The sequence below is a fragment of the Gymnogyps californianus genome, chromosome Z (genome assembly GCF_018139145.2).
Source record: "Gymnogyps californianus isolate 813 chromosome Z, ASM1813914v2, whole genome shotgun sequence".
Classification (NCBI taxonomy): Eukaryota; Metazoa; Chordata; class Aves; order Accipitriformes; family Cathartidae; genus Gymnogyps; species Gymnogyps californianus.
Genome location: NC_059500.1, coordinates 7,549,360 through 7,564,484, shown reverse-complemented (window position 1 = coordinate 7,564,484; position 15,125 = coordinate 7,549,360). Strand labels below are relative to the sequence as shown.

Sequence of the window (15,125 nt, the reverse complement as noted above, 5' to 3'; positions counted from 1 at the left end):
AGGGAAATTTAGGCTATCTGATAAAACTGTTACATGTTGATACTCATTGCTTTATGGATTAGTTTCTGAAAGGAAGTGATAAGCACATAGTTTCTTGGAATATAAGGGCCCAAGAGTAGACAAAAAGAAAACTCATGCAGAAAAGTTGAGCAGTTGCAGGGAAACCACCTAATGGGTCTATTCTATCCCTAACTTCCATGGATCTGAAACAAAGATGAACTTAGGTTTTCCAGAAGCATTCAGAATGTAATCTCTCTGGCCTTCCTGAATGTCATGAAATACCATGGTTAAATTGCATTATTCCTTTAGTCAAGTATCTACCAACCTTGCCTGTTTGGTACGACAAGTTAAATTCTTCAGCATACAGCCATGCTTCAGACGAGTTGGAGAATATCTAACAGATACTGGCTTTATGGTAATTTCAGTTACATTTACTTACTCATGTGATTGAATGCATTTTAAATGGCCAGGAATGATTTTTCTTTGATTTTTGTTTAATATAGCCTTTATGATAGAGCAAATTACTGAACACAGCAATTAATGCTATAAATAATTTTCTTTCTAGCCTTATTGTTGTCAGTTACTTGCAGCTTCCAGTGTCCATAGTAGATTGCTAAGGCTGCAGGTTTAGATGTATTTTTATTCTGTGTTTATACAGCATGGAGGCCACTCTTCCATCACTGGTCACAGTAGTGACATTTATTTAATGAAAAGAGGGCTAAGGCTGTATCTGGAGTGTACCTTAATTTGTTTTTTTTATAGTTTTCAGAAGGTTGCGTTTAGACGGTCTTCGTGTTCTGAAGTTTATTTTAGGGTTTACATATGTGGGGAGGGAGAGAAAATGTTCCTTTCCAGCCCAGCATTTTTGTTAATACTGTTTGGGTACAGAAGTTATTTGGGAGAAATAACTATGATGTGATAGATGAGAGAATTGTCTTGGTTCTTGCATAAGGGTGTGGGAAGGAAAGAGAAACAAAAATTTACCTCTGGGGAGAAACTGAAAGAGAAGGGATGATGAAATAAAAATGTAGGCGTTTTTTATGAAATAGGGATTCACAGAAGCCTACATGTTCTGTAATCAGTGTTGTACTGATCACCACAAAATACTGACCAGAAATTAAATTCTAGACTGTATGTTGCCTGGGTAGGAGACAGAAGAAATGTAGGAAGAGGAGGCTGCGGCATACAAAGAATGTTATAGTAGAAGTGTTCAGTACATCCTACCTCCTTCCTTGCATTCTCAGCTGAGGAAAATAAACTGGTTTTTTTCAGTGTTGTCAGTTGACTGCTGGGAGAAGTTCAGGAGACTGAAGAAGGAATGTTTCTACAGATCAGTAAAATATGAAGAAATATCAGTGTAATTATTTATAGACAACTTTTTTCAAACCTTCTGAAATGGAAATGTCCTGGAGGGCCACTGAATTCAGCAGTGTTTGAAGGCATTAAGTGTCTCATAGGACCAGGTTGCCATTTGGTATGCAAATATGGTTTAGCACAAATGCAAACTTACTTCTGTTACGACCATTTCAGAGAGAATCAGTATTACCTAATTTCTAGGTGGGGCATGAGTACTTTAGGTAACTGAGAGTTGAATGGGTCAACTGAGTGGGGGGGACTAGGAGTGTGGCAGGAGGTGAATTGTTTTGTTAGGTTGTTGACTGCTTGCAAAATCCCGACCCTGACTGCTAATTCTTGAAAATGAGCTAAAGATAACAAACTGTGCTGACACTGAGGAGCGTGTAGAATCTAACAGCAAAATATTTGAGCCGCATCAGAAGTAATACTAATCGTTAAAAAAGAGAGAGGAGTTTTTTACAAGTCACTGCTTTTGGTGAGAAGCTGCTTTAGGGGAACCAATATGCTCCTGCTCTGTGGATATCATGAAGCAAGCTCTGAAAGTGCTGTGTGCTATTGGCTCCAATCAGGGAGATTTCCTTTCCATAATACCCTGGCTAACTGCCTGAAAGAGATAGAAAAATCTCTTTCATAACTCTGTGGTGAGGATAGGATGAAAGACGAAGACTGGGTTCATGTGTTCTCCTTAGTCTCCTCATCACATAGACCTGGGTGTAAGCAGCTAGAGACTGAAGCTGGCAATAGCTACAAGCACTTTAAACAGTGACTGCTGGTTTTCTCTTTCTGTGGTTTTTTCCCCTTTTCTTTTCTGTGCTCTTGTTCTAAGACTCTCTCTCTTTGTGCCTGACCTTGTCTTTCCAAACCCTCTCTTGCCAAAACAGCAGTCAGGGGATTCAGATAACAGCACATAGATGCACAAGCCTGGATGGACAAGTTGTGGTAGTCATAAAATTACTCAACCTGCTTTTTTGCTCTTTGCACATTATTGGCCCATTTTTCTGCTATTTGTCTACTGCATATGTGGTACACATCTACATCCAGCAACAGGAATAATGGAGATCAGCTCTCAACTGATTCCTAATGACAATGGTTGAAACAATTAGTATGCTTTGTTAACCTTGTGAATGTGGTAAGATTATGCAGTTGTGTCACAGTCCATACATTTTAATTGTATTTTGTCTCATTTTCAAAAAACAAAAGAACCTGTAGGATTTAATGAAAATATAATACATTGTAATGATTTAGACATTGCTTCCCTTTTCAGTGCTCAACCCAAGAGTTCTTCTTGATAGTCAGCACCCTGTCTCGTCTGGACTTGGAAATTCAAGCTCTTGTTCCAGTCATACATTCTCATGTGAAAACTCCTCTATTACAAAATGCACTGTTGGAAATCCCAGAACTTCTCTCCCCAGTAAAACATTATTTAAAGATTCTTAATGAAGAAGCAGCCAAGTAAGTAGAGAAAATAGATGAATCTTCCGTGCCTCATAGGCTTTCTGACTAAATGTATTCAGTTATGCAAATTATGCATCTTGTTTTAATACACCTTAGTTTTGTATTTTTGGTTTTATATTTATGTATGTACAGGTTGCTTATAGTTAAAGCAGAGATTGTGGTTTTCTACAGCTTATATTCTTTTTTTTAAAGTTAAACTAGGCGAGCAGGTATTTTGCCTAGTGGGTGTCTGCCTCAGGCTGAATAATTTTCTGAAAGTTTTTCAGCTGTTTTGGGGAATGAATTTAGAGGAAAATATGTTTTGCTCATGTTAGTTTGTTTAACAACTTTTAAATTATTTTTTAAAATAGAGACACTATTCCTTTTGAAGAGAGAGTTGACCTTTAGCAGAGTGGCTGCTCTGCTGTCAGGAATATCCCTTTTACTATTTTTGTGAAAATTCATCAAAGCTTTGAGTGCCCCTCATCCTTTTTTAAAAATCTCTTTACATGCTCACTGATGCAGCAGAGAATATGAAGTTGAATAGCTCTGAAGATTCCACGTAGCCTGTGTGATTTGTACCCCCCAGAGCATTTCTGGGGTTAGTGCCCCATTCATGGACTCCCTCTAGAGAATGACTAAACAAACACTTACCTCAGGTTCTGGGTGTGATCAGGCTTTCCCCTGCAATTGCCTTCCTTCAGTCTTGGAGAGGTGAGCTGAAAGTATGGAGGCTGTCTGCCCTTTTGTGTCTTGTGTCCTTCGTTGGTTCAAGAAAAAAAAAAAGGTAGACAAAGGAAGAAGATGCTAAATTGGAATGAATATGCTTTATAGGGAGAGTGTCTTTAATTTGTTGTGTACTGTTTCTTCTGAAGAACTGCTGCCTCCATTGTTACCCCTAGATCCTAGTTCTAACCACAGGAAGAAGAAGGCAGGAGTCTTAAGATGCAGAATAGTAAAGCAAGAACATGAGTTCAGTAAGGGAGGGATGTGTAAAAAAACCTCTCAGGGAACAGGATTTAGGAGGGATACCTTGTGGCCAGTAAAAGTCACTGTCTTTCAGAAAAAAGCAGTATAAGATCTTCTAAAAAATGGTTCTCTCATGGTGCTAGGCACAGAGGCAGTCTGTCTGGCTTGCACATCCAACCTTTCTGAGCACTTGACTTCACAGGTGTTTGGTGTCCTTTCAGTGTAGTTTTTCTTTACACAACATGTTGAGAGGATGTTCTGAACACAAAAGGATATCGTCCAGCTTTATATCCAGATCATCCTAAAATTCCCTCCTATGAGCAAGTTTCATTTGACTTTGAACATTTCCTCATGTGTAATATTATGAGATATAATTGACCATGATATACCTAGAGATTCTTTGATGAAAGATGTGGTATATGGTTTAATGTGTAGTTATATTGGGGCAGCATAGTCTTGATTTTTTATTTTCAAAACAGACTAAAAATAAACATCCAATTTATTTATAAAATCTTTTTTTCTTTCTCCAGATGAGATTTAGAATTAAATTTAAGAATTAAAGCCTAGAACTTAGTTTATTTGCTTCTGAATTAGAGACAGATGCAAGGTGTATAAATTTAGAAGTTGAGAAGGGTAGAAATATTTGCTATGCCCATTGGACAGGTGGGATTATGAGATTTCTACTGATGCATGGTATCCAATTATAGTTGTGGCAGGTTATGACAAAACAGACTGTATCTTAATTATACCAGATTTACTGTAGGTAGGTTTAAAATATGTGTTTTTCTGTCACTGTGTTGATGTTGGCTAGAATAGTATACAAAAATAAGATACAATAGTATAAGTAGAGGATAGCATCACTGATCTGCAGAATGCATATATTTTATTTGCATTTATTCAAGATGACTAAAGTAACTTACCTTTTGACCTTTATATATCTCAAACTTGCGTGGCAATATTTGTACTCAGAAACCTTTCTTTCATCGAAATCATGATGACTACTCATACACACACCTGCACACACACACTTGCGCACACATATGTATACTGACTGCATCATGTGTTAATTTTATTATGTGGTGTCGATAAAATCCTGTAGTGGTTTTCAAAAGTATCCCTCTGCTCCAGGGTTTTTTAGGGGGAGTTCAAGATTTTGGGTTTTCTTTTTTTTTTTTTTAAACTGTCAACTTTTAAATTTTTGGTAGGCATCACATAGCAGTGACAGTCTTCACAATCAGCTGCTGGCTACTAGCGATCTTTTTTTCCTTGCATTCCCATGGAAACAGGTCTAATTAGTACAAAATCGTTTCTAAAAATTAGTATTGTATTTTAAAATGGCATCTTTACTGTCACTTATATAATAACTACGTCCATGTAATGCAAAATCAAAGCACAGCTTTGTGTTACCTGTCTGATCACTGGCTCCAGTTGTAGTTTCATACTCAGGCAAAGGGGTATCGGAGTAGGTAGAATATTAGACTTTTTATTACTTCCATGTTTTATTACTTTCAGTTTGCTAATTACTTGCTCTCCAAATATTAGTTTTCGGGGTAATTACGTAATTAACTGGTACAGTTTTGTATTTGCTCTAAAATACAAGTGTGTATTCCAATTAACTTATGGCTGATTGTACTACTTTTTATTGTTTGCCTGATACTTATTAGGATAAGTTAAATTTGTGTTATTTTTGATGACAACCATATTTTTAATAGCTTGTTCAGTTTCCCAATTTTAAACATTTGAATGGCATTGTCTGTTGCAGGTTTCAATCCTGAGCTGAGATAGTGCAGCCAAAATAATTCTGTCATTTTCTGACACTGAGACTAGAAAAAAGCATTGTTTTGCATGTATTAAGAAATGCTTTGGTTAATCTTTTCTTGAGAAAAGAAGGAAGCTACTCTGAGAAACTCCTGATGACATTCTGCTTTGATAAAGGCCTTGTGGGAGGGATTTTTCTTTGCATTCCTCATGAAAATCTAACCAAATTTGGCCAAATTCTAAATGTGTCAAAAATCTGTGTTCCTGTTATGCAGAAATTATCTAGAGCTTCATGTTAATCATGATAAAGATGTTGTCGGCACTTGGGATGCTCTAGTTTGGGGCAGCTATTGCATTCCTGAATTACGAATTGAGACAGAAGGGAATGATCATTCTTGTGCTTCCTTTTCTTGCTGTGCTTGACTGGCGGAGAACAAACAGAAAGCTGCAGGATGCACATTCAGAGATGACAAAAAACCCGAGTCAGCAGGGTTTGGTATAGAAGAATGAGCATAATATGATAGAGTAGAAAGGAACAGGAATAGGTTGGTTTTGAATACGTTGAGGGGGATATCTTGGTGTAGCCTCTTAGAGTTCGTATACAAAGTGCCTTTCTATTTATGTAGTGTGTATGGCAACTTTTGGTAAACGTACTATGACCAAGTAACAGAAGAGCTATATTTAAAGGGGAATAAAGGTAGTGTTAAAACAAATGAGAAAAACAAATAAAAATATGGACACAGCCAGTGGAATCGGGGAATGTATCTTTGGTTTTACTGTTATTTTATCTTATGCTTCTTATGGATAGGACTGGAGATAAAACCCAATTGTTCAAGGACCTTACAGACTTCCCTGTCATCAGAAAGAAAAAGGAGGAGATCCTGGATGTGCTTTCTAAAATCCAATTGCATCTGCCGGACATTCGTAAACAGATTAAGAATCCTTCTGCAGAGTATGTTACAGTTTCTGGTCAAGAGGTAATACGGTATCTATTCTGTATGACTGTATGCTTGCTTGTCTAGAAAATAGCTTAAAAGTTAGCCTTAACTAGAACTCTCTTCATTTAGTATGATACTTGATGAGGTCATTTGACTATAATCTTTTGTAGAACTTTAAAGAACAGCTTTGTGACAGTGTCACTTTTTTATTTAAGTCAATTACTTTAGTGATTTAAATAATAAAAACACATTAGTGCAGTTGAATTTGGTTCAGTAATGCTTTGCTTTTCTGTATATGTAAAAACACTTGCATGCTTCCAAGGTTAATTATGTGGCTATTAAGTGCTGAAATATTCTCAGAGAACCAGGAAGCACAGCAGTAGGTTAATTTGAAGAATGGTAAAATGATTTGTAAGTACTGATTAAGACTGTAATTTGAAAGATGGGAGAGAAGAGGAACAGTATTAAAGAATGATAAATGTTATTTTAATTCTTAGAAACGGTGGTTGTGGACTGGAGCTTTTGTTTGCTAGATGCTGTGCAAGTGTGGGCAGGCCATGCTCCAGCTAGCTGAGAAGTTCAGTGCCAAAAAAAAACCAAACAGAGATGACAGATCCTGGCAGATTTGGGGGGGAACTGAAAGGAGCAGTGAGGTAGCACTGTTCAGCATTGTCCTTTGGGAACTGAGAGGAGGAAGGCTGGAGAAAACTCCACAGAAAATTGGGAAAAGAAAGGAGTTGGGAAGCTGAAATGAGAGTTGGGAGTGAAAGAGATGAATCAGTGAGGACAGGGAGGGAAGGAGCTGAAAGCAGCCCCCTGTCATATTGGGGACCTAGGAAGCTGAGAAAGACCCAAGAGGTACAGCAGGGAACAGACAGGTAATGCTGAGAGAGAATGTGAGAAGGGATGAGTTAGAGATAGCAGCATTTGATAAAGACCTCGAGTGGATATTTCTTCTGATGGTGAAGCCAAGAAGAGGAAACACGTGGCTAAAGAGTTGGGTAGGCTGTCAGCATGGATGCTGAAGTCCAAGAGGAAACGTGGAAGAGTGCATTTGAGTATTGTGTGAGGAAGGGAAGAGCCAGGATTTGAAAGGTTTCTCTCGGAGAGGCTGGATTAAGAGGTGGATGATGACACGCATGTGAAGGAAAGGAGAAGAGAAGAATTGATCAAAGAGAGGAGAGCGTCTGAGGAAGTAGTCAGATGTGAACTCGACAGGAATGTTTCAGAAACCACCAGTCATTATGCACACGTTTAAGAGAGGAGGCCTTTGTAGCAGGGGACTGCTCAGAAACCATTGCAGACAAAGAGATCTATCTTGGCATGTTCATGAAAGGAGCTGCAGAGGTTAGGGATAGCTGTTATTTAATTACATCTGGTATGGGTGTTTCAGAGACATCAAAAGAGGCAGTAGAGGACGGATTAGAGAAGGTGGTCAGTGAGGAAAGACACTAAAGGAATGGAAGTAATGGAAAGGGAATTGTATGGGAGGAGCAGAGCATAGGCATAACAAAAGTCTCTTTGAGTTGAGCTCTTTCTTCCTTGGATCTGTATGGTATATTCTTCTTATGTTCTTGTGGCACTCCGATAGATGTAGTATTCAAACACTTCTTCACAACAGACCTGGGCAGAAGCAGGTTTATGGTTTGCTAGTTCTGGAAGAGAGACAAGCTGCCAGGAAACTTTTTTTATGTATCTCCCTACTCTGAACATCTGTTCAGGAAACAGGCCGCCTTGGAGAAAAAAAATAGTAAGTCAAACTATTTTCTCCTTCGTGTGTGCCCCCAAACCCATGATTATGAATACATGGTTAGATTTTCAGAGTCAGCCCACAGTTTGTTAACTTACATTTGTTAAGTTCCTGTTAGAGTTCTGATGAAGATCCAGTTGACACACACCTTTTCCAAAATATGAGGTTACACGCATATCTATCTTATCTTTTGTTTCCAGACCTTTAATGTAATTTGTAGTGTGCACTAAACAGGACAGAAAGCTGTCCAGATAGCGATAGCATTGCTATTTGTTTCAGGCAGGACTTAGAGAGAAATTGCTACATTTGCCAAATATTTGCTTCTTGCATTGCATAAGCAGTGCTTTGGTCCCAGTTTGTTTAATAGTGCAATTATTTATCTAATAGGGCTACAAATTAAAGGATGAAAAAGCAAATGTTGTTGTTGTTTTGAAGAAGATTGCAACCTCTCTGCTTATTTCTCACTAGCCACACAAACAAACCAGGCAGTTGAACTGGCTGTGTTAATTTAGGCTGTTTTGAGTTCAGTTAGGCATCCAGCATAGACACAAATGTGGTACTATTTTCTGTCTTCCTTTTGTAAACACAGCATGTTTAATTGTTTTGAGATGAACTTCAGGAAAAAACTGTAATACCAGCACATCAACAACACCACTAGTGGCAGCAGCAGTTGGCTCATTTTCAAATCTTTGCAGATGCCCTCTTCTACCCATTTTCAGTCTTTTTATCTCATGTGTATTATGCAATTTCAGGGTTTCTATAGTACCAAATATTTTAAAAGTGTCTTAGGTGAATTAAGAACTAGTGCACTATGTCCTTGCTGGAGTCTTGTGTTCATGTTAGGATTATTCTTGTTTGTACTTGAAGGTGATTGCTGGCTATTCTGGTGAGGTGTGGAAGTTTTTATCTAAATCATACTAGCAGTAATGGAAAAGCTTTGTCAGATGAGAGCCTCGTGGTTTTCTGTAAAGGTGATCAGATTCTGGGTTAATCTAATCTCTGCTAGAAACTAATTTTCCAGCTGAATTATTTTATTTGAAAATGCCTCAATTCTTTGACGTCTAGGACCTCAGGCTAGTGTTATAAAGATAACGAACATGAATCATACAAAATACTGCAATAAACACATAGTGTAAATTTCACTGCACTGAGCCTCTCTTGCCATTACTGCTGGTTTCCCCTATTCCTTCCCTTTCTGACCCTGAGTTGATCCAAACTTGAAGCAAGGTACTGTAGATACAGTGCTAGCATTTGAGATTTTGAGCTCTTGTCTGTGAAATGCTGTAGGTAACTATGGCTCAGTATGAATCACTGATCCCTAGGCAGGAAGACACATCTTGCTGATAAGGAGTGGCCTCAGTACAGGTGGTATCTAGTGTAGCGTTCATGTAAATGCTGAATTCTCTACAAGGCCTGGTCAGGATCAGGTAAGCAAGACTTGCTAGCTTTAGTCTGGTTTTGGCTTGATAAGAGGGAGGTGAGGAGAGCGTGTTAGTGGATGGAGGAATAGAACGGCAGAGATGGGGCAGCAACATGGTAGGGCACAGGAACAGCTCAGGATAGGATTTGCTTTTTTGGCAGAAAATGTATGTCATAACCCTCATTTCTGGGAGAAAAAGAACATTCGCTTCTGGTCTGCTCCATGTCTTCAGGCTGAATATGGTTTTCCTCTGTTGCATGCAGATTTCTTAATATATGATGATTATGGTTCTGTAGTCTTCCTAACTTCCCATGATGTGTAATACTACATTTCTGTTTATTTTAGTTTATGATAGAAGTCAAGAATTCCCATAAATCATCTGTGCCATCTGACTGGGTTATGGTTAGTAGGTATGTAAAATGTCTTTGAAGTTTGTTCTATGTTAATGTATAAGAAAAAAAAAGTGGTATTTTGGTATTTCAATTAATTACGTACACATTCTCATTGCTCCATGTGTTTGTGTTTGTTTTTTTTTAAGCTGAAAACCAACCAAGCAAAATTGTTGTGTTAATTTATTGCTTAATAATTGTTAATTTATATATTAACTTATATAATAAGTTTTGCTTAAAAGCAAACAAAACGAAACTGAAAAAAATCGAGTTCGTAAAACATTTGGTTTTACATGGTAGATCCTTAGTGCACGGTATTATTTGCTTAATCTTTCATAGTACATGTACTGGTGTTAAAACTATGGTCTTGATTCAGTTGTTCTTGTAGTTTGTACATGCAATTCTTTCATAAAATTTTGTTTGTTCTTATTTTATTCAGAAGGGTAAAGGTAGCTGTGCAAATACCTGTTTGTGCATCTCAATAAACTCAGTGTATTTAAAATGTCATTTTACTTATTCATACAGACAAGCTTTGCTTGCTTTGGTACTTAGTGTTATGTAAGCATGATTTTAGATAGTTTTGGATACTTTCTCCAGTAGGTGAAACAGAGATGGACTGAATTATCTAGTTGGCTTTTTTCTTTTCAGTCATTTGTTTTATTATTTAAACAGGTTGAATACCTTAATGTTATAATGTGTAGAGTCCAAGTAAATGCTGAATTCTCTATAAGGTCCAGTGTATAACGTGTGAGCACAGACATCTTGCACCAGAAATAGGCATAATGAAGGTGAACTCTGAAGTGATCTTCTGTTCACTTATGCAAGAATTCAGTATTAAAAGTGCACAGATTAGACAGAATTAAGATGATGAAGAACAAATTACAGCTGATCTGGATTTTGTAAAAGAATGCCTGGGAATGCCAAAATGAGTCCTTAATGAAAATACATAAATAAATAGCAAGTGCCCCAAATGGAAACTAGCAAGACAGTCTGTATTTACTAAGTTTATTTCAAGCTTATCACGAAGTTTTCCTCTTTAAAGTGCAATTTTTTCTTGGAATTTATTGTATATGCAATCAGTCACAGAAAAGTGATCCATGTGTGCAGTGTATTGCTGAACAGAATTTTGTGAAATATATAAACTTCAGTGATGTATGCTACATTGTGAAAAACATTTCAAAAACCTTCTGAGTGGGCAGTGGTGCCGTAACCGATCACTTTATTTACAATAAAGATCATTGGAATCAATAGAGTTTGGTACCACAATAAAAGAACATTTTTTTTAAACACCCGTTTTCAAGGCTCACAGAGTAAGAAAACTAGTCCAATTTTGCATGTAGATGGTGTAACTGATTGCTTAGTAACCTCGATTTCCTATTTGGCTTTTCTCTCTCTTCCAGCACAAAAGCTGTCAGCCGTTTCCACTCTCCTTTTATTCTAGAAAATTACAGACATCTGAATCAGCTCCGCGAGCAGCTAGTCCTTGACTGCAGTGCTGAATGGCTAAAATTTTTAGAGTGAGTTTACAAAATAGAGTCAGTTTTTATCATTGTATTTTATTTTATTTTATTTTTGCTGTAAGAAGAGGAAAAAAAAGACGTTTATCTTAAAAAAAACCCAAACAACTTGATAATTCAATTGTTGCCCACAACAACTTTAAAGATAGTCGATTAAAATATTCTTCTTCAGTTTAAAGCATTTGAAGGCAAGACCTTTGCAGACTGAGTCCTGTGACCAGCAGTGATGTCTCTAGATTTTAAAATTCTGATGAAAAGACACTATTAAATATATAAAGTGGCTCTCAAAATTTGAAAACTAATATCACAGCATTAAGAACCTGAAAGTATGACTGACTGTAAATGAGTGAAACTGAATGTAGTAGTTTTTATTATTGAAGTAAAATGTAAGTGAAGTGAAAAAATAATTTATTATACAAGCTAACCAGATTCACTTTTAATAATAATTGAAATAGAGTATGGCTTTGCTGTTAAGTGTGCCGTTACTAAAAAAAAAAAAAATAATAAATTAAGTACAATTGCAGTGTTACTTACAGGTTTTGAGTTAGGAATGTTCAGGGTGTTTGGGCAGTCACTTGAGTGAGTGTGATTCTCCATAGCCCTGTATTTTGTATGCTAACCCTGCAACTGACTGTGAGTCTGTTTGCTAGATAGTAATTGGGAGTGTTATTGTCCCTCATAACTGGCATGTAAGATATGTTTGTCTCAGATCAGAGTTTTGAATGGAGTTATTTGACTATTTAGTGAAAGGATCTTTAAAATGGGAGTTTAAAAAATATTTCTCAAACTTCTGAATACCTTTACTTTTTCAGGTGTCTGGTTATCAATTATTTTTTTACTTCCACGAATAACAGACCCACTGAAATTGTCCCTCGTGTCATGCAATGATAATTAGCTCACTTTCACTTGTGGTTTTTTCCCTGCTGCAAAAACTTAAGTTCCTTCTGAAGTTGTCTCACTGGACATAACTGATGCTAAAGTTTGCCTTCTAGTAGGAACCCAGCAATTCTGTAAATTTGGTAGAAACTAGAAAAACATTCCAATTCACTCTTCTCCAGATGTGTTGCCTTTGCAATACTATAAAAATCGTTCTGTTAAATAATTTATTGTCACTATATTAGCCACATAAGTTTCAGTAGACCTATTTTAACCTTTCTTCACTTAGATCTGCTGCTTTGCATGTTCACTTTGCTGTTTTCAATAGTGTTGTATGATAGCACCATGCAACAAGGAAAGACCTGTGTGTAGGAGAGTGCTCTTCTTCCCCACCCCTGCATTTATTTATTTATTTATTAAATGTTGCTCCCCTACTGGTTTTATATTCTATGTTGTGTCTTTGAGACTAGGAGAGGAAAAAAAGAAATTCTTGAGGACTACGAGAATGAACTCTACTGAAAACTGTGTTCTCCTCATAACGTCATTATTGTACCGGGGGAAGCAATACCATAAATGGAAAATGAATTCTTGAATTTTCTGTTGTAGATACCATACTTTATTGAAATTGTAGACAACTCCTGTGTTCAGGCACTTTTAGTTTACTTTTTTTGATTGTAACTTATGGTTGAACTGAATTGGCAGTTGGGATTCAGTTGCCGCTGTGATAAACAGTGGCATTTTTACAGACCTCATTTAGGCAGCAGGGATCAACTGCAGACCCTTTATATGCTATCTAATGAATTTCATTTTGCCTGCTTTTTTGTGCTTAAAAATAATTCACTGTTATAACAGGAGCATGAAATCCGTCTTGATTAAGATTGTGTCCTCATACTGTAACTTAATACACTGCTGCGAGATTTGAATTCAGAGTAATTTAAAGACCATAGGAGCCCTGTGAGAAGCATGCATGGGGTATATTTTGACAATACATTTGTATCTGTATGAAATTTCTTTCTTCTCTTTTCTTCCTCTTGTTATTTTTCTTTGTTTTGGTCTAGCCATTTCAGTGAACATTATCACCCTGTGTCTAAAGCGATTGGTCACCTAGCAACTGTCGACTGTCTGTTCTCATTGGCCCAGGTGGCTAAACAAGGAGACTACTGCAGGTAATCAATTTTTAATTTTTATTTAGGATTTTATAGGGAATTATAAGAGAGCATTTGAAATAAATTTGATTTTAATACGTGTACTACAGTAAAATGCATTATTAAAATTGTTTACAATAGTTTCAACTTAATCTGATTTTGCAAAGCAACACTTCTGGGCTTAATGCAGATCTGTAAACATTGCAGTTCAAATTTGACATCTTATGTTTGTCTTGTTTGACCTGAGTCTAGTAGGTGATATCTCACATATATATAAATATATGTTGGACTTTGCATGCAAATTTTTTTTCCTCCTATGTTTTTTATTTTCTCAGCAAGGTCTGAATTTATAATGTCTTTCTAATATCTAAGATTCTAAGGTGTATGAGGTATGTTTCAAAGATGTGTGTCAGGTAAATAATAGGTAAATATTAGTGCCAGCTTCCAGAGCAGTGATGATGCCTCACCTAGGATCATGTGTTAGATCTGGTGAGCTGTGCACCTCCCTCTGCCCAAGACCCACACAGGCACACCAGGCACCGCAGCCTGGGACTCTGGTGGTGCCAAGGCTGTCCCCCTTGCCCTTTGTGGTGGGGAGACATGAACCCTCAAGTCCTGCTTTGCCAGAGGTTGGTCCAGAGCTGGCTCCTGAGCATGTACACCCTTGCAACTTGGGTCTTCTTTCCCCTCACGAGCCCACATCTCTTGCACCCACACAGAGACAGTCTCACTGGGGTGCCTTCTTCCATAGCATGAGGTCTCTGTCCCCAGAGGCACTGGACACTCACTGAGCCATTGCTTCAGTTTGCTCAGTGCTGTCCTAGAGGCCAGCACTTACTGTTTTTGAGGTTTGCTCTAGACACTCCTGCAAGGCATGTTGGTTTCCAGTCCTCAGCCATTCCCTCTGCCAGACAGTCCACATACTCGCTTTTGAAAAGTGCTGTGTGTAACTTTTTAAATGTTGTCATTGTGGGGCTGTGCTGCAAGTGCTTGGACAATTGCTTAGGAATAACCATACGAATTAGTAACATTTGAGACCTGTGGAAATACAGCAAATCATGTATTAAATGTGTGTGGATGAAGGGAAATCAACTTACATATGCTTCTGCTTTTATACAGCATTAAAGATAATATTGATCACTTCTGGACTCTTGGGATCTTGTGTGCCTCTGTCAAAATCTCTTTGAAAGTAATTGCTCACTTATTTCTGTATACTCAGATGAGAAAACAAACTGAAATCTGATTAATTCACTGTGCAGAGTTTAAATAATTCACTGAATTTTAAAGACTGGCTTAGAGCTTATAAACTGGCAGGAAGGAGACTTCTCAGTGAAACTTCAGCTGCAGAGATGATGTCAATAATTAATTTTGGAGGGCTACTGAAGGGAAGATGGGACTTTCATAGTAACTAATTTAGGTATTTCAGAGGAATGTTTTTTGATTAAGTGAGGATTGTTTCATATCACCCTACCTGAGGCATGTAAATGAGTTGTGAAGTCAGGAGCACAGGTGCTCCACACAGTTGTTGGAGAGAGGAAAGCACCTCTTTACAGTTCCAAGGTGTCTCAGGATC

At 37.4% G+C, this 15,125-nt stretch overlaps 1 protein-coding gene across 2 annotated transcripts in view; it reads left to right on the top strand.

Annotated features, from left to right (window-relative positions):
* The window catches only part of MSH3 (mutS homolog 3), a 117,697-nt gene that overhangs the window by 70,623 nt on the left and 31,949 nt on the right, over positions 1 to 15,125 (top strand). For both annotated transcript variants that reach the window (XM_050913414.1, XM_050913415.1), the window contains exons 14-18: positions 2,621 to 2,808; positions 6,326 to 6,494; positions 9,971 to 10,035; positions 11,415 to 11,531; positions 13,466 to 13,573. In XM_050913414.1, the coding sequence (XP_050769371.1) occupies positions 2,621 to 2,808; positions 6,326 to 6,494; positions 9,971 to 10,035; positions 11,415 to 11,531; positions 13,466 to 13,573 (647 nt within the window). The remainder of the gene's footprint in view (positions 1 to 2,620; positions 2,809 to 6,325; positions 6,495 to 9,970; positions 10,036 to 11,414; positions 11,532 to 13,465; positions 13,574 to 15,125) is intronic.